General features: G+C 41.7%; 1 protein-coding gene and 1 non-coding gene across 2 annotated transcripts; both read right to left on the reverse strand.

Moving 5' to 3' along the window:
• Positions 1-682: 682 nt before the first annotated feature.
• Positions 683-3,450, reverse strand: LOC107774531 (F-box protein At5g03100-like). Its single transcript, XM_016594083.2, has 3 exons — positions 2,311-3,450; positions 1,411-1,581; positions 683-1,175 (listed from the first exon to the last, which is right to left on the reverse strand). Exons 1-3 carry the CDS (start codon positions 3,280-3,282, stop codon positions 870-872), a joined length of 1,449 nt encoding a protein of 482 aa, XP_016449569.1. The 5' UTR covers positions 3,283-3,450; the 3' UTR covers positions 683-869.
• Positions 3,451-3,503: 53 nt separating this feature from the next.
• On the reverse strand, positions 3,504-3,575 carry TRNAD-GUC (transfer RNA aspartic acid (anticodon GUC)). Its single transcript has one exon. It is a non-coding gene; the product is annotated as a tRNA-Asp (tRNA).
• Positions 3,576-24,251: the final 20,676 nt, after the last annotated feature.

The raw sequence follows: 24,251 nt of genomic DNA on the forward strand, positions 1-24,251 counted from the left end.
CTAGTGATCTTTTCTAAAGTTAAATCAATCTAGTTTGTTGGTACAAACACCAAATGCTACTAAGTTTCTTTACTATTTCTATTTCCTTCCTTGAAATAACTCTTTATCTTCATATTGCCATTGTGCAAACGAGTACGAAAGCACCAAAAATCAGATGCAAAACAGAATAGTACCTCCATAATTATTTATTACCAAAACATTACTTGTTAATCAAGTTTTAGTCAATTTTTTCAAGTAAAACACTGTACTATTATGAGACATCCATTGGGGTGCATATATGTAAAGTTTGAATTCTATACACAAGATCAGTTAAGAATTTCATAATGGGCAACTACTTGGAAAACTACATCACAGGTACTATTCCATATCAATTCAACATTTAGTTGCAGAGTTTGTGGAGTTCAATTACTATTACTACGAACATGGAAAATCAATTGTCTCAGGCCATTTCATGAAAGACTTTCTCAAGTTTTATATTCTCTTTAAATCTTCACATAGTGATGGATTTGCTAAGGAAAGGGCATGTAAATTAATAAAAGAACAAAACTTTCCTACCTTCTGCTCCCTGAATAACAAATGCAAAGATTTACAACACAAACATATCAAACGCTAATAAAGGGAAAAAAAAAAGGATAGCTATCTCAACCGTTTAATCTAAGATAAACGAAGAACCCTTAAATTATCAACTGCCAACAGGGCTGAGGGAAGCCCTCATTTGCAAGGAATAAGATATAAATTCACAGAGAGAAAAATTGTCTACTGAATCAAAAGAAAAAAATGTTTTAGACAAGCATCGAGCTTAACTTAAAAACATCTAAACATTTCAGAAGCACATTTTTTTAATTAAACATCTAGACATAGTTTAATTCTCAACCAGAGAACAGAATAACAGCATCCTTTGATGATCTCGGAAAGCTTAGCATCTTATTTGCAACTCTTCTGTAGTCCACATCTGTAGGAATCCATGGTTCATTTTTAGAGGAGCCAATGAAGATTTTCTCAAGCACCATTGCATTCTTTAGCACAACTTCCAGAAATGAAAGGATGTATTCATTCCCACCCCAGAAGCCGTAAATCCTTAAAGTCTTGAGATACAGCACCCAACAAGGCCTTGATATCCAGTAATTTCCTCCACTAAAGTCGTTAGATTTCTTAAAATACGACCCAAAATAATACTGCAACATAACGTTCCAAAGTTATTTGGTTAAACAAGGATCAGTCCAAAATATAAGGCAGAGACAGATTTAGGGCTGATTTGACTGAACTCGTTGCTTTCAACTCAAACTATAATAAGATCACACTGATCATTTTGAACTCATTAACTCTAGAACCTGGGTTTGCCTCTGTTTAGATGATCTTGTGAGAAGATAAGAAGAATAACAAAGTAGTAGAAGGAGGGAATTTGCATACCTCTTCGAAGCGGGATGTCATGTCTATGTTCAAGGTCTCAACCTGAGGACAGCTTTGTAGAAGGATTGTTATCCCAGGAAGCTCCCATTTCTTCATATGAGTGTTTAAGGTCAAGTATTTGCATCTCATCCTGGGGCATGGCAAGGTTCTCATCTCCAAAGTCGTAAGGACCTAGGCCATTAATTATCAGAAGATTGGGTTATACGTTTAACTTACAGCTAAAACAATCCAAGATCTAAAGAACACCCTAGTATAATACTGTTGGATCCATTCTGGTACCTATTTTAAATCCGCAAAACCACCATGGTTGCAAAGAAATTAAAGTGTCTCCCTCTTTCTTTTGTTTTCCTTTTTCCTTTATCTCTCTTTCTTTCTCAAAGTTTTTAACTTTGTGAAATTTGAAAGAAATTCAAATTATTCAAGCAGGTTTAAGGTAAGAACAATCGAGGAGCTGTTTGAAGATCAGAATATATGTTTGAAAGCTGGCGCTGCATAACTGCAGAGATCCATAAATATAAAGGTACAGATAGAGAATAATGCTTCTGAATCAATGGAAGAGTAGTAACACTAACATAAAGCTATTGCTTTGTTAACATATGCTACTTCAAACACTTTGCATTGTGCAGTAAAAAAATTTCCAATTTTCCATATAAATGGTAGTACTACCATAGCAAGGGATTTAAGTGTATATAATGTCTATACTATTCGTGTAGCTTAATCTGCAGTAGCATGTTAGTGACCATTTTTATCAGGTTACTCTTATCGTAGAAATTTACTGGTAATTATCTTATAAGTTACATGATTGTGTAAATATTTCAGTGCATAGAATTATAAACTCTTCAGCAAATAAAGAATACTAAACTTTGTCGAGTAAATGAAGTATGGAGAGATAGCTCAAACCTGCAAACACCATGTTCCGATGGAGAGTTTCTCAACGTGCTGGAGCGACACAAGGAGATCTTTCACCATATTCTGATCAGTTTTAAAATCACCCTCGTAATTATGTATGTACTCATCTGGCTTCCTATAAACATTTAGCTTAGCATCGACCAGAGCTTTTACATCCAGAAGAACAAGTATCTTTTTATGAAAATGGCCGCTAATCTCCAGTGAAGTAACATTCCTAGCATATATTCTCAGCTGTTTTTCTTCTTCATTATCATCATCATCGTCATCCCAACAGCCTTTGATCGCCAACTTTTTCACACTTTTGGAATCAATATTAAAACAACCAATCCCGTAACAACTCCTAAACTTCAGAGACTCCAAAGCAGGACATCCAGAACAAATCTTTTTAATAAAATCCTGGTTCAATTCAGCATATCCAATTTCTAAAATCCTAAGGGAAGGCCAATTAATCTCCCCTTTTGGTACAAGATTACAATGGCGCAAACTTAGGTCTCGTAAGCACATATTGGAGTACATAAGCTCGGGTAAATTGTAAATCTCATTCAAATCTCGTGACCTTAGATGAAGATTCAGTTCCTCCACATATTTATTCTTGACGAATGTAATCCATTTATTAACGTGTCGAACAAAGCGTCTGCTGTAAATAAAATCGACCGAAAACTTGTTCAATTTACTAGGCTGGCAACGAAGTAGGGTATCATCAATAAAAGTAACGAACTTACTGTAGGTACCATGATCATGTGGGCCTGAGTAACTGAAAATTAGGGTTTGTGCTGAAGTCCACAAGAGGTGCCACCTTTTTGACAAAACTCCAGTTCGTATAACTTCATCCATCTGCAAGAAAGAGAGGATGTGAAGTATCAAAGAATCTGGCAAGGCGCTAATTCGATCTGTTTTTTCAGTTTTACGACGTTTCACGTGAAGCAAATCCGCCTTTTCTTCTTCTTCTTCTGATTCAGACATTGTCGCAGGTTTCTGATTGAGAAATTGGAAGAGATGATTTGGGAATTGCTGAAAAAGTTAGTATCTTCTCATTATCTTTCGTAAATTTTGGTGTTATTCAGAAATCATGGGGCTGGAACCTTGCCTTTGATAAGGAATCACTAAGGGGGTCGTTTGGTTGCAATAGGATTTATACGGATTGTTGTTTATTCAAAATTTTCAGAGCGAAAAAATTTAAAAGACGCCGTTGCCGGGGATCGAACCCGGGTCACCCGCGTGACAGGCGGGAATACTCACCACTATACTACAACGACTTTGTTACTCAATACTGATGGGTTAGCATTATATTTTATGTTTCCAGATACTTCTTTTTCACGTGCCACTTAAATGACACTCAAATATAGTGCAGATAATAAACGGTATTCTCTCTGTTAAGGGGTCGTTTGGGTCATGTGGAATAAGGTGGTATAAAATTGGGATTAAATTTATTCCATATTTGATTTAGGGTATTAATTAAGTCAAGTATAAAATTATACCAAATTGAAATTACATAACCGATCTCCTAGGTGGGATAAATAACGCCAGGATTAATTACCCTGGGATAAAGTTATAAACATATGCTTTGGATCGTTATATGGTATATCCCATTTTCAATCTAATCAACCAAACAAAGCAATAATGTTAAATAATCCAAGAGATTATTAATCTCAAGATTATAATATCATAATTAATTTCAGAATAATTTTGCCGCAAACCAAATAATTCGTTAAGGGAGAATATAATTTCTATGGAATTATATGGAGCTTGACGAAGCTAGAGAAAAATCTAAGAACAATTTACCTGAAAAGGGGATGGGTGAATATATGGTTAAACAAAGTTATTTCATTGGAAATGATTGCTCTGTTCACTTTGCATATTTTCGTTCCTTGTCGGTTTTTTTTCTTTGGTCGAAAAAGATAAATTTTATTCAACCAAATTGAGCAATTTACAGCACATGCTTTTGTGTATTCAAGAGACAGGATCAACAAAATAACCAAATCAATTACTCTAAGATATCCTAGTGTGTCATCAATTACATAATTTATCACCTTCTAAGAAAGGCACAAGTTCAGTAATCTCATACATCAATCGTAATACGTATTAACAAGGAAAACTATTTAAATTGTTTACAGTATGCTTCCATTTTGTTTTTATTCCTTATTGGCACTTACATATTCTTAATTTATTGGTTACTTTAATTGTCTTTGGAAGTTCCTTTTAAAAATTAAAACATACAGTAGTAATTTTTCCGAAAATTATTTAATTGGATGTAATCTTATTTCATGACACGTTAAATTACAATATTCCCAAAAAAAGGGGGGAAAATCTAACAATCTAAGACTAGCGGTAGATCACAAAAAGAGTACTCCTATATGTTGTTGGACCTAAACTGACATGCTGTCACATAGGCGTTTTCTTTCCGCCGAAAAACAGCCCGCTATGCGGTAGTCAAGTCTCAAATTGGCTCAGCCTTACTCCGATTTTCTTTCGCTTTCGACGTTTAACACTTAGAATATTTTCAAGGCAACATAAATAAGTAAAGGGATAAGCAGATTTACAGGAACTCTTTCCCAACTTTTTATAATATATGAATTACAAAGGAAACTCTCGAGTTTGGCAAGGTGTTGTCACCTTGGCAGACACCAACTTATAAAATTGCCGACTCTTGCACAAACTGCCCTATAAAAGCCCCTGCCTAAGGCATTTCGTGCTGCTCACTCTTAGCGAGGCAATGTCACATAATTTGTCATGCTCAAGCCTTGACATAGACAACCCTATGCCTACATCTTGCTCAGTTTCCCTCTCTAGGTACTTAGCCCGTTTTAGGGGCTGCTAACACACATATTTATAGTGTAGTCAGCCCATTTCAGTATTCATATTTCAGTTGACACCCCAACTGATAGGCTATGATCACCCATGATAAAAAAACGTGCATGTCATGCTAAATACATGCCTAAAACGTGCATGGACTTCGCCCCATTATTAGCAACTCTTTGGACAAGGCAGTTGTAACCGCCTAATTGCACAGCATGTGCATCTTCGCCGTTGATCATAGAGATCAATGACCACAAACGACCATTCCTAAAATAAACTCAAAAGACCCCACACACCCTATCATTCTATACTACCCGCCGCCCTGAAACCCCCTTCTGCTCTCAAACGCTCTCAAAACCTAACCCTAACAACCTTACTGACCCTCGTCCATGGCCATATCCGATGACTTCTCACCACCTCTCAGGCCTCCAATGGCCTCCCTCACGTTAATCTTGTCATCTCTAGGGCCCTCAAGGGACCAGGGCTAGTTGGCTTGCATCTATGATTCCTCTCTCGCCTGTTTCAGGCCATTCCAGTGTGATTCCGAGTAAGATTGTCCTATATTGACTATGATCTATGGTTTTCTGAGTATGTTTTTTCACCTCTATGTTGTTCTCTTCGAAACCCTAATTTCTTTTTCTAAACTTCTTAGATATATACAGTTCTGAAGTAATTTGGGCTTGTTTTATGTGAGTTTTACAACAACCTTAAGATTCTTTACAAGAAACGTATGACTTTCAAGTGATTTTCATCTTTTCCTAAACTAGGGTTTCCAGAATTTCTTTTTACAAATTATTTGATGACTTTTTGTGTTTAATCTTCTACTTCTCATCTATTTTTTTGACTGATTTTGTAAGTCTGCTACAACCTTATCTCGCTTGTACTGAAAACCCTAATTTTTGGGGTTCTTCGTTTGGTTTCTGAGTATTGGTACATCTGATTGTGCTCTTGCTTTGGGTTCTTGTGATTTCTCGTGATTTTCTTGTCCTAATATGCTTCTACTGAATTTTTTAGTTCGACCCTTTCACTGATTCTATATGCTTATGTTCATCCTGACTATTCATGTTAAGACCTGTAACATTCTCCTTGAATCTGTGTCGTTCTACTATTTGTTTTGTTAAAGTTATGGGGAATCCTGACTATCCATGTTCTACTTTATTTTATATGCTAAACATGCTAACTCTTTCATGGCTTTCTTTTTGATTATTCTGAATTCCTTGTTTCTTGGTTTGATTTGAACACTATCCCTTAAACTTTCGATTCTTACCTCTCTACTCGATTTGATTGAATTGTTTGCCTTAATTATTTTTTTCTTGCCTTGTTTGTATTTTGCCGATTCTTACTAGTTTGTTTCCTTAATTAAAACTTCTGTTCATTTACCCCTAATTACCTACTCTATACCTAAACCTTACTTGATTTTTTCCTTAAATACTTAGTATGTTGTTACAGTTGATTTAACTGTCCCTTGATTAAGGGAAGGACCTGCTGATTTACATGTGACTTCCCTAATTTGCTACTTAATTAATCTTTTACCTTATTTGTTAAGCTTTTGATTACTATATAAACCTCCACTTATTTTAATTTTTACACAACGAACATTAGTTTAAAAATCACTACTCCTTACACTCTAAAGTTCTCTTTCTCTTCTACTACTTGCGATACTCACTGATCTAGCCGGCTGAAAGCCAAGGCTAGATATTGGAACTTTATTTGCTTTGTATTCTGCACCATTTTCTTCAACTGGTATGTCTCTAGTTAAGTTTTGAAATTCAAACCCTATATGTTTCATTCCTGCACTAGTTCATCAGTTATGAATTTAACTTGTGTTCCGGCTTATTTCTTTGCTTAGCATGTCTAAACTCTGTCCTATTCAATGTATGCTTTATATTCTGCACTCTTTCCTGCTTCAAGATATGTCATGCTTCCTGTATCACCACTATGACCTATTCTTAACTACTTACTGTCCTTGTTTTGTCTGTTAAGTCTCTAAGTGTTTTATGTAGTTTTGTGACTATATGCTTCCCCTATCCCTATCCATGTACTCCAATATGACTCTTATGTGCCCCAATCCCTTTATCCTCATGAGAGATCTGTTTGTTAAGTATTTTTTCTGAATCTCGATGTTTTATGACCAACTGATTGTTTGTTGTTTTGGTACTCTCCTTAAACTGTTTCAGTACTAATGATTTTCAAAAGTTCTTTTCAGTCCTAATACCTTTCTATTAAACTCTTTCAACTGTTATGCACTCTCACTTTACTTTTAGAATACTAGGTTCTGCCCCCTTTGACATGTGTACTGCCTTGAGATCCTTGAGATCTCTCTGAACTATGGCATGTCAGAGCTAGCCTTTCCACACTGCACCTAAATCAGTTATTATTTGAGAAAAGGTCTAGGTGTGAGCACTGCCCGGGATCCTTGAGACCCTTAGGGAACTCTGACATATCTGGACCCCAAATTGGCTATGGAACTTTGGCATTTGAGGCTATTGGAGGCTTGGAAGTCATTTGGGCCTACTGCAGGCTCCATATAGATTAACTACTGTTTATTTATGCATTTTGATTCATTGGTCTGTCATAATTATTGTAGACAACATTGGGGTGATTAGTAAAAAAGGGGTGGGTAGTTATATATATGTTGGGTAAATCGGTTAGATACCATACCTATAGGGATGCGTTAATTCAAAAAATGCATTTGCTATGTTTGTTTTACTTTCACAGTATTAGAAACCATGCCTATATGATTTAAATGGCTTTAATAATAGAAATCATGCATATAGGGTTAAAAGTCAGCTTTTATATTTAGATATCATGTCTATAGGTTCAAGAGTCAGCTTTAATAACTAGATGTCATGCCTATAGGTTTTAAAATCAGGTCTAATAGAAATCATGCCTATAGAACTTAAAATCAGTTTAGTTAAATAAATCAGTTTAATTAATGTTTGTTCATTCTGAATTAGTTTAATTAACTGTCCGTTTCTCTAAATGAGTTTTCAAATACTGCCTTAATTAATACCGCTAGAAAGCATGTCTATAGGATCTCAAGTTATCCGTTTTAGAACTGTTCACTGTTTTACTACATTTCTAATCAATATAGATACCATGTTTTTAGGACGTCACTGTTATGCGTTTAGGCAAACCTCTAAGGCGATTTAAATTCTGCAACTATAAATTGTGCTTTGTTATTTGAGACTATGCATATTTAACAGGTATAAAATTAGTAGGCAAGCTAATAGGCCCTTGACACTTGATCCTAATTCATGTCGTATATTCCATGCTCACCTAGATATCATGTTCTAGGATTTTCTCTTAAATACTTGACTGTTGTTTGAAGACGTGCATTTATTTGTTATATTTGTGGAGGTGACTGTGAGCCTGTAATTTGTTCTCTTTAAATGCAGTCCTAATTGTTCTTGATTGACGCCTAGACTTTTTATCCTTTAAAATCTTAGGAAGGTCTAGAACTGTCCAAAAGTAGAGGTCCTAAATACTTCCAGGGTCACGAGGAAGAGACGGGTAGTGCATGCATAAGACATTTACAAGGTTGCTAGAGCGCTTTAGGCTATGACTAAGGGGAGAGAATTGGGTAGTAAGGATATGATGACTACACGTTAATGTCATGTGTAGCCCCTCATTGAGGAGTGATTATCGAGCATTGCGTGGGGTGATCATGTAGGCTAACCAACTTAGGACCCCTCTTTCCCAATTCCTGATGTTTAAACTTTACTTTTCTCTATATATGCAACTTGCTCAAGTCTTTTCCCTTTGTCTCATTACTTGAGTCATACAATGTCCAAAATATGCCTTTATTTGCAATTATGTATTTAAACTATTTGCTTGTTAAAATGACTAATTCATAAGTACAAGTTTGGTCGAGACCCACCGTTATGGACCGAGAGGGATGTCTAACACCTTCCCCTCAAGTTTATTTCGAGCCCTTACCCTAAATCTCTAGTATTTCAAATTAGTCTAAGAGTTAATCGCTCTAGGTGCTCTAACGCACCATAATCCGTTAGGTGTGACTCTTCAAAACCCAAATTTCTAAAAGGAAATGAGTTATTACCTCCATGAACGTCGGAACCCGCACTTCTCTCTCCACATAGGGGAAAAAGGGGGCGCGACAACATGGTGACTCTGCTATGTCTTTAGGCTCTTACCATAATGAACTTGCCTTTTGTGAATTAGTCCAAGCATGCTCCATCCCACATACCCTTTTCCCCTTATTTGAACTTAACTGTCTATTTTTAAGCATTTATGATTTCTTTATTACTGAAATTGACTTGTCTCCTTGTTTTCTTTTTCTGTAACTGTCTTTCAATTATTTAAATACTGCATTTATTATTTTCTTACGTACAAATACTTGACTACATGCTATTTATTGCTGCATAAATCATGCTCTACATCATATTCCACTCGCGCGTATTAAATCCTATAGCAATGCTTGATGAGTGGTTGCGCTCTTCCTATTTTTTACCCTTAAATTTGGAAAGGCTTATTTGCGGTAAAACTAGTCGATCAGCAATGCAATCGATGGTTCCATACCTTTTCCCCTCAAGTTGTCTGCTTGAGGGTACTAGTCTAGACCCACATAGTAACCTTACTCTGATTATAATTGTGCATGCATCATGGTCAAACCTAGTCGGATTAATATGTTGTCCACATAATAATCCTTTAAGACAAGCCTTATCCAAAAGTCCATCAGGGTTTCCATAATCCCAACGGACACAACCACGTTCTACGCATTAATTTGGAGAACTAAATGCCAATATGCTAATCATGAATGTATAAATAGTCGAGTCTGGTGGGGGAGAAGGGCCTAACCCTTTTATTTTGTAGAAAATAAGGCACGAGGTCCCCATATTTGGTATGGTTAGCATTATTCCACCATTGCTGCTAGATTGGTGGGAGGAACTTTCCTCAAGTTACAAGAAACATGTAAGGAAGTATCTGGGTAACTTGCCTTCCCTGCTAGACATTGAGCCAAACAAAGGTTGATCGAGGTTGCCACTTTATTCTGGGATAGTGAAAGGGTTGTGTTCCGTTTCAGCAACATATAAATGACACTACTTCTAGAAGAAATTGGAGGGCTTGCAGGGTTGACTTGGGATAGCCCTAGGTTATTGGTGCCGGAGAACCGTACTGGTAAAGGGTTCTTAAAGATGATGGGGCTGAAGAAAAATGTTAACCTAGTATGCCTGAAGGAATCTTACATACCCTTTGAATATCTGTATGAGAGATATGGCCATAGAAAGTCCTACCATACCTACCATGATGAGCTCTCTCTCACTTCTCTGGGCCACATCCACTACATAGTGTTCGTGTTTATTTTATGCTTCTTAAGCCTAATAGTATTCCCAATGAAAAGGGAAAAAATCCACACTAGGTTGGCCAGGGTCTCCAAGACTTTGATGGAAGGGATCAATGGATAGACATACACTATAGTCCCCATGATCATAGCCGAGATCTACAGGGCTCTGGAGCGCTGTCAAAGAGGGGTCAAGCATTTCAAGGGTTGTAACTTGTTGTTGTAGTTGTGGTTATTAGAACATATTCAAAAAGTCACTATCACCAAGAACTTTCGCGAAGGGGTTGGAACGACCATATTGTATTCCATTACTCCAAGCGGATGACTTACATTCCAGACAGGTTTGCTCAGTCGGAATGTGCCAAAGAATAGGTAGAGTTCTTCGACAATCTGACCGAGGAACAGGTGCAATGGATGTTTGAATGGTTCCCAACAGATGAATTCATCATCAGATCCAGGGACGCTCCACACCTGGTGCTGATTGGGTTGAGAGGGATATACTTTTATGTCCATATCCGAGTTATGAGGCAAGCATACAAGAAACAGGTTGTACCAAGGGTTGCTAAGATGAGTCATTTCATAGCAAACTTTCAAGACAACGACGTCCCTTACAAGTGTCAAGCTCAGCACATGTGGCACTGCAAAATCTTTGTGGAAAAGAACAACATTGATCCAGACAGGTATCATGCGGGGTGTGAACCTCTCTACCCAGCATGGCTAGAGGACAATCTAAAAGGAATGGCGATGCCAGGAGTCGGCCGAGGGAATAGAATCATAGACAAAGAAGTTGAAGCTCAAGTCAAATACAACAGGCTACGCAAGAGGGTCCACAACTCTGAGAATGAGCACCAGGAAATACATGAGAGGAATGTGAGATTGATCGAAGAATGGAAAGAAATGGCAGTCACTTCTAATAGGAAGTTGGAATATCTGGAGTGAGGAATAGTGGAGCTGTAAGTTAAAGTCATAAAGAGATCGAGGATTGCCAAAACGCTAAAAGGACTGAAGGAGGACATTTGGCCAGAGCCTACTTGTTGCTAGGTCTGCGCGAGCTGGGGGACCTATATGATGGAGTTAGGAAGATCGAATCTAGGGAAGGTCCTTCTAGTACCAAGTAGGCTAGATTTATTTGCTTTCCTAAGTGTAATAAGGCCAAGTGCCAGTAGTGACTTACTTTTCCATTATCTTAGTGTCGTTTGGGGGTTCGTCTTTTTTTACATTATGAAATGAAGTATTTATTGGCATCCAAAGTTCTCCAAACATATTTGTCGCTAGGCCTACGTCGGGCATAACGAGGCTTCCAAATTAGGACACGAATTTACATTTCCATAATATGTGTTTAAATATTGCAAACGTTTCAGAATCCTTACTGACTTGTTACCTTTTGTTTTTCCTTATTTTGATTATTCCCATCTCCTTAGGTTGGTTCACTCATACAAGCATCATCAACGTATCATACCAGATCTAGAGGCCCTCGACCTTCTCCTTCTCCAATAAATACCAAAGGTAAAGGAAAAACAAAAATGGACGACTTAAGTGGTGTCTGAAAGGAGAATGTTGAGAACGCAGAAACTTCAGATGGACGAAGTACTCTGGCACCAAATGATCTAGTCCTGAGATTGGAACAAAAGATACTAGAAGTGCAAGGAGAACTTGAGCAAGTTCGGAACTTAGCAAACTTGTCACTCACCCTGAATGTCCCCTACATCAACCAACAGAACACAAAGAACCCAACACCTCCCCAACATCCACAAAATCCTCCTGTTTACCGTGAAAATGGTAATAACAATTAAATTTGTTGATGGGATTCTAAAAATACGTGATATATTTTTATGCTAGTTGTTAAGCAGTTGATGCTAGATATGTGAAGATAAATATAAAATGCAAGCTAAACTGGAATTATAACCTAACCAAGGGGTTGGTTATTCGGGCCTCAGACTGATCAATGAGGGATCTCGAGGTCGATGCCTGAGCTTGGGCTCGAGTTAGCGGGGATAATCGGGAAAGGGTTAACAGTTAGGATATAATTGAAGGGGCTCTATATGGCCAATGATAAGCAGTAAATGAAAAACAAGTATGAAGGCAATAAATATGAGCAATAGTTTCGGGAGAATACGTTAGAGAGAAAAGAGAGTGAGAGAAAGAATTATTATTTATCTCATGTAGAATAGTTGGAGCAACAACGGGAGAGCCCTACAAAATGGCAAGGATCCCCTTTATATAAGAGGGGAATCACAACATAGTACAAAATACATTAATTGTAAAGGTATGGAGATGGGACGGCTAGACGTGACGCTAGGCTCTGTCAGTGCTACCTGCTCATCTTGGGAACTCCCCATCCCCGACATCGTTGTTGGGTAGGGCATAAATGGAGATCGAGGGAGAGAACTCGATCGCAACCCTACAGCCTCGGGATCTCGAGATGACTTCCCAAAATGCCTTAATGACGAGGAATTGGACACTCTGATTTCACCGTATACAAATAGTCTCTGCGTTTCCTAGAACGAAGTAATAGGAAACAATTTTGAGTTGTCGTTCCGAGGGCATCATTGCCATGTCATCAACCTGTAAGAGCATTAAATGCCATGCCCCAGAAAATCATGCAAGGGTCGCCATCAAATGCGATTATCGAGGAACCCACGAATCGCTATTGGCTCGTCCTTTCCGCTGCCCAAGCGGTTCCTATAAATATATCGACTATTTGATAATCCTTATCTTCGTAGCATCTTCAAATTCATGAGTCCATATCCATCTTCCTTTACACTCTTCTATCTTGCTTTCTGTGAGAACATTTTACCATTGTTATGGTCAGGACTTCTAAAACGGTTCCTCGGTGGAATGAAGCTGCATCTTCATCTCCGTCATCTAAGGAGAGAGCCGAAGTGATACCCACTTTGGAACAGTGCACTCCCTCCATGCTTGATATGTCAAAAGATTTTACCATCTATGCCACTTCATCCACATCGGGCCGATGTGAACATGTGTCCCAATACATTAGTGTCGTGACCAACGTAGAAGCGGTAAGGACAGACTGTCTATGGAGCGAGGCAGTGGAGGTGGAGATTCCCGACCCTGATGAAAATATAACGGACTGCAAAGCCGGCTTCCTTCACTTCTATTCCTACCCGTTTACCTTGGGTCCCAATGATTCCTCTGAATCTTCCTCCCCCCCCCGAAAATAGATCCGATTATCCTTGATTTTTGTGACAAATATCAAGTGACGCTCGGTCAGATCTATCCTTCGGTCTGGAGGATAGTACTGATGCTCCATCATTTTACTGAAGGGGTTGTGGGCGATACTTTTACCCTCAGCCATTTGATTAGGTTGTACAGCTCTCGATTTTATCGAGGTTTGATCAGGCTGCATAATCGATCCAAAAAATCATTTTTCTCGAGCACCAATGAGGGGAAGGATTGAGGATGGATGAGTAGGTTCGTTCGGGTAAGGACCTCGGACATCATCCCGGCTCGAAAGATGCCTTTCCTGGAGAGATGGAACACACAGCGTAAGCGGTTTTCCCTTAACCATGTTTTGTAATTTTCTTCCCTTTCCCTCGGAATGATGACCTCTTTGTCGTTTCACATAGCCATCGCTTGGTACCTTGAGGCGGTTTCGGATTTTTTGGGGTGGACCAAACGGTTGGACATAGCGTTCCCGTATCATGCTCGATCTTGGACTGACCTGGCTAAGGAGCGATGGGTGGCCAAGAATCATGGTAGAACTCATTTGTTGTCTATGTCTTAGATTTGCGTTTCTCTCTGCGTCCCTTATGCTGACAAATTATGGTTATCGTGCTTGTGCAGGCCTCGATGAGAATATGGAGATGAGGCCGCCCTATGGTGGTGAAATGGAGGCTTCGGAGCCTGGCAAGGGCAAGAAGAGGTAAAGTAAGGCAGTTATTAACCCTCTTATGGCAAAGTGACCCAGGTCACTCCCGTATCAAGATGCTACTAGGACCTCTGCTTTAACTTCAGAGGCAAATCCAGACACTGAGGATGAGGATGAGGATGAGTGCCAGTTAGTACGAAGGATGAGGTCGCGTGCGGGAGCCTCGCAGGTGCCTCAATCGGATGATGCTGACTCTGGAACGACCGACTCAGGTTGGTCCCGCAAACCGGAGACCCTTGAGGAGGGTGTTAGTGTGGCCTCAGATCACATGACCGGGTTTGGCACGGTTTCCGTTGGGGGGACCATTGCCATTGATCCTGAAGGGTCGGGGTCCGGAGCTTTTCAGGAGCAGGGGTTGCCTTTTATGAAATCGGCGACAAGAATGATTTCATCTCATGCTTTCATGTCTTGTCAGGGGAACTGAGGGACACTCAAGAAGCGAACACCGTCAAAGCATGGATTCCTTTTAAAGGGGGGAGGCTCCCTTGCCAACATCCTTGACAATGTTAGCGATAACTTCGGTCTTGACGCTCTTGGCACCATCAAGGTGGCGGAGGGACTCATGCAGCAGGTGATGGCTATCTTTCGTATATTTCTTTTAGTCTTGGACGTCATTCTTCACTTTTCTAACTCTTCTGCTATGATGCAGTGCAAGGATATGTATGATCATGCCCTCTTTCAGCTCCGCGAGGAGCTTTCTTATCGCGAAAAGGAGTGTAAGAAGCTTACCTCGATGCTGCGGGATTCGGAGGCTCACTCCGCCTGAGGAGAGAAAGAATTAGGAGAGCTCCGAGCTACTTTGGAGAGAGCGTTCCGGGAAAAAGCTGATCTCACTGCGTAGGTATTTTGCCCTGCTTGTACCCGACCTTTGCTCCCATATTCCGACACAAGTTGGCTTACCTTTCTTTTGTAGGTCGAGCAAAATGGTTCGCAAATTAGTCGACTGAACGCAGAGATCCTCGGGCTGAGGAAGCAAAGTGAGGTAGCGACTAAGGAGTTGGCTTCATCCCATGATCTTCTCAAGAATGCTCACAAGGAGATTGTTGCCTTGGCCGCGGCCAAGTCCGAGATTGAAAGAAATGTTGCCACTTATCTAGATGACGCAACAACGACGCATAAAATAGCTGGTGACGTATCGATAGTAGCTGAGCAAAAGCTAGCTACCCTAGAGGAGATCGAAGCCAGGGGCATCGATCTGTCAGTTGATCTCGAGGAAGCCTGTGAATTGGAGAGAGAATTGGCGATTTTGTTTATCACAGACGAGGGCAAAGATAGCGGTAATGAAGAGTAGTCCCCCCGTAGTTTTACGTCCTTTCTTTTTCCTTTTGTATGCAATCCCCAGGGGATGGATTTTGTAAAGATGCCTCTTGTGGATACGTTTTTGGCAATGTAAAAAAAGGGACTTTTCTTCTTTAAGTTTTTTTTGTTCCTTTGATTTTGCAGATTTAAACTTTTGACTTTTGACGTTAGCCTTTCGAAACCCGTTCTTAGAGCGACCGGGGCCCTCAAATCTGGCCATGCCCTGGGGTTAAATTGACAGCTTCTAACGGACCGGCGCTGGCGATATTGAGGAGCCCTCGAGGTCTTGCAGCTTCTCGAGTTCTATGGGGTAGCAACATTTACTTAATCTAGTAAAGGGGCCCTAGAGTGATTCTGTTAGTACATTTCCCTAGGAGAGGGTGATGTTAACGCGATCAGAATTAATTGGCCTTTTGGGTAGGCGTGAATTTGCTGCTTTGCCCCTATATATCCATTCACTTGCCTTTCCAATGGTGATTCTACTACTTTGAGGGACTACCTCTTCCACAGAGCCTAGGTTTTGTGCTAGTTCTTCCGTTGCTTCAACTCAAAATTTTTGCTCAGATCCACATCTTTCTCCTCTTATTCTGTCGTAGCCATGATAGCTACGTCGATGTCCGACCTCCAAGGAGAAGGGAGTTCTTCCAACGCTCCGCATTTGGTTGGTGATGGTGACGCACCGCTGGTTCCCGGTGAGCCAGCCTCGAGGAGAGCCATCATGCTGGGGAGGCCTCCTAATGTTCTGGGTCACCGGGAGAACGTGTCGAGGATCATCTCATCCGTGGGAGAGGAAAACCTTGAAATAATTAGAAAAGATTACGGATAGGGATAAGGTGCGGTATTATAAGTACCTTCTTCCGAGGAGATCATCGTGACATACGTTGAGGGGTTTTTTGAGCATATACATGCATATTTTTGCATAAGGTCCCCCCGACCAGGTCGTGCTTGATTTCTGTTGGGGATATCGGGTTACCTTGGCGCATGCTCACCCCTTCCTTTGGAAAATAGTGCAGACGATGAGATATTTCGCCAATAAGGCCGGGATAGAGTTTACCCTCACTCATCTCGTGAGGTTATATCGACCATTGTGTTACCGGGGTTTGGTCACTCTACAGCGTCAGTCCACCCGAGCTCCTATTGTTGGTAGCGAAGAGGACGAGGACCGTGGATGGATGAATTAGTTTGTTCAGATCCAAATGACCGATGCCATACTTAGAGAATTTTTGCCATTTCCTGAGAAATGGAACTTCACACGTAAGTGTCTCACCTGAACTATCATCGTTTTGACCGGAGGCGGGCTCCGTAATGATATCTTTCTGTTCCATATTTGTAGCAACTCATTGGTCGCCAAACGAGGTCCTTGATTTAGCTGAGTGGTCTCGTAAGCTGGCAGCTTGCTCGATATATTATAGGCACTAGTGGCGAGATCTGTCCAAAGGGAGATGGGAGGCGAAGTGTCATGGTAGGTGTCCGGTGTTTTGCTTCCTGAAAATGGCACTTTTCTTTTCGGCTTATTAACTCAACTGCTGCAGGTATCGGAAATTTTTCCAAAATGAGGTCATGTCCTCTGGGAGAGGAGGAGAGATTGTCGGCCTCGGGATCGAGGATTGATGACAAACGAAAAGGGGCTCCGGGGTGTGAAGGGGCTTGCAGTGGGGCGACTCCTTCTCAACGGTTAAGAAGAAGCGATTCGATTGGTTGGCTATCTTCTGAAGGTAGTAAGCCATCGGATATTGGCTCGGTCTTTGGCGAGGCTCAGTGGCTCGGCCTTATAGTAAGCTTTTTATCGCTATAAGATTATTTCGGTCTCGTGCCTTTCTTTTTTCATTTAGTTTTCTTTCACAGGCCTTCGACAGGCTCAAATCCGAGCTGCTTCGCTGTGAGGCCCCATTGCGGGAGGCTTTAGATAGGGAAAAATCCCTTAAGCTTCTTTGTGCAGAAAAGGAAAGCGAACTGGTTTCCCTGCGGCGCGAGGTGGATCGGGTCCAGAGCCGTGAGAGCTGCCTGGAAAAACAGGTACCCTGCATTCCATGCTGGCTTGCACTCCCCTTTTCATCTCAGCGGATTAATGTTTTGATATTTCAGTTGGAGAACAAGGCGGAGGAGTTGGGCCAGCTCTAGGGCGAGGTTGGTCGAGCCAAACGCGAATTCAACGAGCTGCATGAGCATGTAAGTACCCATTTTGCAGCCAAAGAGAGTTCTTTAGCCATGGTTTCTGCTCTTGAGGTGCAAATTTGGTCTGTTCGCGCTAATGATTATGCATGGGCGAATATGATCGCAAGGCTTTCATCCAAGTTTTCGAAGGCGAAAAACGAAGTGGTGAATGTCCAGGTCAAGGTCATGATGAGCAGCACTAGGGCGGGACAGAAAGCGGCAGCATATTCAAAGAGTGCTGCCGTTGCTAAAGCTGAACTGAAGAGAGCCCTCAATTGTACAAGCAGTAGCAAGGAGTATATGAAATGCAAATCTCGGAGGGAAATTCTCGATGAGATTCACACCAGGGGCTTTGATCTCTCGGAAGAGATCGAGCAAGCCAGGGGGAGGAGTATGATGCCAAGTTCCTTTTGTCCAATGTTGAAGATGGCGATGAAGGGGCCGTCAGGCCATAGTCACTGAGGGTGGACGTTTATTTCCTGCCTTGTTCTTGTGTATATAGCTTTCACAGTATGTTGTAAATGGAGCTTGTATTTTATCACCTGTATGTATAAGGGGGAAACCCCGCAATTTTTGTCTTCTGTTGTCAAGATTTTACCCAGGTCGATTCGACTTTTGAGCCAGTAGAAATCTTTAGATTCGTGATACGACCCTGAGGCTCGTTAGGTCGGTGACAGCGGCTCTTACGCTTTGCCCTTGGGCATATGCATTTTAACTATTTTGGGTTTAGTCTCCGAGTCGGGTTTCGACTCGAGCTCAATCGACCCTCAAGTTTTGTATTTGAGTGGGCTGGCGACAATGGCTCTTATGTCGTGGGTCAAAGCGACCTTTTATGTGTGTGGCCCTGAGGCTCGTTAAGCTGGCGGCAATGGCCCTTATGCTTTGCCCTTAGGCATGTATAGTTAACTATTTTGGGTCCAGTATCCGAATCGGATTACGACTCGAGCTCATTTTAACCCTCAAACTTTCAAATTTTAAGCTAGCGACAGTGGCTCTTACGTTTTTGGTCATTGTGACCTTTTATGTAGGCTTTATTTTCCTCTCGTTAAGGATTTTTGAAATGATTTTGCCTGACCCGTCGTCGGTTCGAGAAGAACCTCGATTTCAGGTTGTTTGCGGCAATGTTCGAGCACTTCGCAAGGTTTGGCTCGTGGACTGAATAGCTCGAAGCCTTGTTATTTGGAGCTGACATGGTTGAAGCTCTTTTTCCTGTCAAGTGTAGCATGTTTAACCGGTTCTTTTCGAAGTATATTCGAAGTAATGGCCTATGATTTTGTAGCAACGGTCGGGCATCCCCGAGTCGCATTAATTTGGCTGGTACAACCATAAGACCGTAGTCATTTGTGTTTGGCCGGAGCCATTTTTGGTCCCCGAGTGTAGTAGTTTAGGCGTTTATATCGAGGGTATGCCTTTTCGGGAGTCTTACAAATGCGATATACAACCTAAACTTCAGGATTGAGTTTATGCATGTAGTAAGGTCTTACAAAATTTTCATGCCTTTTGAGGTCTTACAGTTTTGTTGATACTTGTACAAGTATGATTCATGCCTTGCTTGAGGTCTTACAGTTTTCGTTGATACTTGGCACAAGTATGATTCATGCCTTGCTTGAGGTCTTACAGTTTTCGTTGTTGCCTTAAATAGGTATTTACCAGACCGAGTCTGCCTGCTCGGGGTCTTATGGCCTTAGGTTTGTAAATGAATGGCGATTGGTGACAGTCTTCGTGTCATCGAGTTTGTTTAGGCTCGGGAGCCATTACTCAAGCTCGGGATTGCCTCGTTGAGGGCTTACGATTTTGGAGATTTCGACCTTGAGGTTATGATGCCAGTCTCTGAGTATTCGGGGCGTTCTTTTTTCCTGGAGATGTTTTGTAATTTCTATGCTGCCTCATTGAAGGCTTATGAGTTTGGAGTTCTGATCCTGAGTTTATGTAGGTGCCGAGTTGCTAACGCCAATCTCCGAGTATTTCGGGGCATTTTCGGTGGAGGGATCCTTGTTTTGAAAATGTTGAGTTTCTTTTGGAGTACGATATGCTTTGGTGAAAGATATTCCTTGATTGCTTGGCATAAGTACATGTTGTTTTGTTGCCGTGGGTCCGGCCTATGCGAACACGGTTCATTTGACCATTTGGCCTGGTACATCATCTCTTATTGGAACCGTGTTTGGCGTTTCTTGGTTTTTCCGAGTGGATGACCTTTAGAGGGATGCCCTCCAGTGTTCGGGGTCGATTGCAAAAGAAGCCTTGTACGCCTTTTGGATCTTCCTTAGGTAGCGCATGGACGCTGCCTCATTAAAAATCTTACCGGTAAAAACCCATTTTGGGATAAAAACTCAGTCGAAGGAAAAGAGTACAACGGACACTTCGAAGCCCTGAGGTCCTCGAGCTGGATCAGCATCTCGACTACTTTGGTCAATGGCCTGCGCAAAAGTTATCCCAAAATAAAAAATAGAAAAGGGGAAGATGATTATACCTTAGTGGCGATGGCGCTCTTGGATTTCGGCGTTTGTTTGGCGGATGTAATGTGCTCCTTTATTTGAATACAGTTGAGGGCGTGTCTTAAAATATCGTGTGGATGACGTGTTGGGATTCGTCTGCTTTGTTCTTTTTAGTTGTTTCTCTTTCTCGGGACCGGTTCTTAGCTCGGCCACTCAAGAATTCCCGAAGGTGTCCGTTATCGAGTAACCGGGCCATTTCCTCCCGGAGCTGTCGGTAATCCTCGATTTTGTGTCCGTGTGAGTTGTGAAACTCGCATACCAAGTTATAGTTCCTTTGTGAAGGATCCGACTATATAGGTATGGGGCATTTGGTGTCCCTGATTTTGCTGATGGCGAACACGATGTCTGATACGTCGACGTTGAAGTTGTATTCTGATAGGCGAGGTGCCCCTGTTGGCCCTGTGTCCCCATCGAATCCGCCTCTATTGATGAGTCCCATGAGTTCTGTCCTTGGTTCACCAATCGATTGTTGCAAGGCGGATTGCATCTTAGGGCATTCCTCCTATCTTCGGGGTACGACTGATACCTCTCTCTATTCGGTTTCGACTCCTTCGCCAGGAGTCTGCTCGGATATACTAAGCCCGAAGGGGCTCCCAGCTGGTCATCCTCGACCTTGATCTTTGACTGATACCGGTTGTGGACGTCCGACCAGGTTACGACGGGATACTTGATCATATTCTCTTTCAGCTGCCTTGAGGCCACTGAGCTTCGTTCATTCAGGCTATGAGTGAAGGCCTACACCGCCCAGTCGTCGGAGACTGGGGGTAGTTCCATTCATTTCGTTTGGAAGCGAGATACGAATTCTCGCAACATTTCATTCTCCCTTTGCTTAATCTTGAATATGTCGGACTTCCTTGTTGCTATTTTGATGGCACCGGCATGTGCCTTTATGAAGGAGTCTACTAGCATGGCAAATGAGTCTATGGAGTTGGGAGCTAGGTTGTGATACCACATCATGGCCCCCTTAGAGAGTGTTTCTCCGAACTTCTTTAGTAAGACGGACTCGATCTCATCGTCTTTTATGTCGTTGCCTTTTACTGCGCACGTATAGGCAGTGACGTGTTCGTTGGGATCTGAGGTCCCGTTGTATTTTGGGAGTTCTGGCATTCTGAACATATTTGGAATGGGTATCGGCGCCGCTTCCTCTGGGAACGGCTGTTGTACGAAATTTTTCAAATCTACACCTTTCAGGATTGGGGGTGCGCCCGGGATTTGGTCGACCCTAAAGTTATAGGTTTCGACCTTCTTGTCGTTGGTTGCTATCATTTTCTCGCCCGATTCGATCCTTTTGGTGAGATCCTCGAGCATTTTTATGATGGCAGGGCCGGCTACCGATCCGTTGTTGCTCGATCTCTCCGGTATCTATTCGGCCGGGGGAGTAGCTTCCGGTGCTATTGTGCTGAGAGTCTTCGGGTGGCTTTGTAGCTGAGCGAGGGCTAGCTATTGTGCCTGCAAAATTTCAAAAATAACATAAAGACTAACTTGTCGTTCTTCCCGGGCTGGGGTTTTTTAGGCTTCCTGTTGGTCGCCATGTTGTATGTTCCTGTCGGTGTGTGTGGTTTCATCGACCTGTTGTGCGTCTTGCGAACCCGCTTCCACTGGAATCGATCCAGGTGCGTTATCGGGGTTCTGCGGTGGCGCGCCAACAATTGAAACATCCACCGTGGTTTTCAAGGTTGTCGTTCTCAACTCTGTTTACTGAGCCAGTCATTTTGACCTGAAATCGAAGATCTTGGATAAGAAAAAGTGTGAAAGATAACTTTACGTTGTGTAACAAAACCAGCAAGAAAATAATCACTATTATTTTTAGCCCTACAGTGGGTGCCAAACTGTTTGCCGTAAAAATGGTAATAACAATTAAATTTGTTGATGGGATTCTAAAAATATGTGATCTATTTTTATGCTAGTTGTTAAGCAGTTGATGCTAGATATGTGAAGATAAAGATAAAATGCGAGCTAAGGTAGAATTATAACCGAACCGAGGGGTTGGCTATTCAAGCCTCGGACTGACCGATGAGGGATCTCGAGGTCGATGCCTGAGCTTGGGCTAGAGCTATCGGGGATAATCGGGAAAGGCTTAACAATTAGGATATAGTTGAAGGGGGCTCTATATGGCCAATGATAAGCAGTAAATGAAGAACAAGTATGAAGGCAATAAATATGAGCAATAGTGCCGGGAGAATACGTTTGAGAGAAAAGAGAGAGAGAGAAAGAATTATTATTTATCTCGTGTAGAATAGTTGGAGAAACAATGGGAGAGTCCTACAAAATGGCAAGGATTCCCTTTATATAGGAGGGGAATCACAACATAGTACAAAATACATTAATTGTAAAGGTATGGAGATAGGATGGCTAGACATGACGCCAGGCTATGTCAATGCTACCTGCCCGTCTTGGGAACTCCCCGTCCCCGACATCGTCGTTGGGTCGGGCGTAAATGGACATCGATGGAGAGAACTCGACCGCAACCCTACAGCCTCGGGATCTCGAGATGACTTCCCGAAATGCCTTAATGACGAGGAATTGGACCCTTCGATTTTACCGTATACACCACCTACACCAAATCAATACGCAACTCCACCCCAAAATCTCAATCCCTTGCCAATACCAACTCCGCCACAACATCGCCATCAACTAACTCATTACCCACAACCTCCACTTATCACACTCCTCAGAATACGCCACAACCCATTCCCGATCCTCAAAACTCAACCAATTACCATCATTACACCCAAGTCCCTGGCACCCATCAAAGCAACCCTATATACGTAGAAATTGTACCTCATTCTATCCAACCAATCTCCTATACACCAAAATCCTCCAAGAAGGACCTGCTCATTAAAAACATGGCTGAAGAACTCAAGAAGTTGATGAGTCGAGTTCAGGGTGTCGAAGATGGTAAAGGAATAGAAGGGTTGAACTATAAAGACATATGCATACAGCCAGATGTAGAACTGCCAGAAGGGTATAAACCTCCTAAGTTCGAGATGTTTGATGGTACAGGTGATCCCAGGGTTCATTTGAAGACCTATTGTGACAAGCTCATCGGGGTCGGAAAGGATGAAAAGATTCGGATGAAACTCTTTATGAGGAGTCTTACTAGAGATGTTTTGTCCTGGTACATCAGCCAAGATCCCAAGAAATGGTCTAATTGGGTGAATATGGTGTCGGATTTCATGGACCGGTTCAGGTTCAGCATAGAGAACGCACCGGATGTTTTCTACATCCAAAATCTTAAGAATAAACCTACTGAAACTTTCCACGAGTATGCTATTCGTTAGAGGTTGGAAGCTGCCAGGGTCAAGCCATCTTTGGACGAGGAACAGATGAACAAGTTCTTCATCAGAGCACAGGATCCGCAGTATTATGAAAGGTTGATGGTTATTGAAAACCATAAGTTCTCCGATATCATCAAGCTTGGGGAAAGAATTGAGGAAGGCATCAAAAGCGGGATGGTAACGAACTTTAAGGCACTACAGGCCACAAACAAGGCATTACAATCAGGCGGTATATCAAAGAAGAGAGATGTTGGGGCAATAATGGTGGCCCAGGGCCCGAAATCTCCACTTACATATCAAACACCTTCACCCACAAATCAAACACCTCCACCCACATACCAAGCACCACTGCCAAATATATCAACCATCATCTCCCAGATATTCCCAACCAGCCATTGTCCATCACACCTATAAGTCTCAACCATCTCATTTCCAATCACCCCCAACTCGTCAAAATTATCCAAGACTACGACCAAACTTTGACTGCAAGCCACCCAGACAATACACCGCCATTGTTGAACCCATCGACCAACTGTATGAAAGGTTGAAAGCAGCTAGTTATGTCACACTCATTCCCGCTGTGGCATTATAGAATCTATCCCAATGGGTCAATCTGAACAAAACTTGTGCGTACCACTCCGATATGAAGGGGCACACCACTGATGAGTGCCGAACATTGAAGGATAAAATCCAGACGCTAATTGACAACAAGGTCATAC

The sequence above is a fragment of the Nicotiana tabacum genome, chromosome 3 (genome assembly GCF_000715075.1).
Source record: "Nicotiana tabacum cultivar K326 chromosome 3, ASM71507v2, whole genome shotgun sequence".
Taxonomy (NCBI): Eukaryota; Viridiplantae; Streptophyta; class Magnoliopsida; order Solanales; family Solanaceae; genus Nicotiana; species Nicotiana tabacum.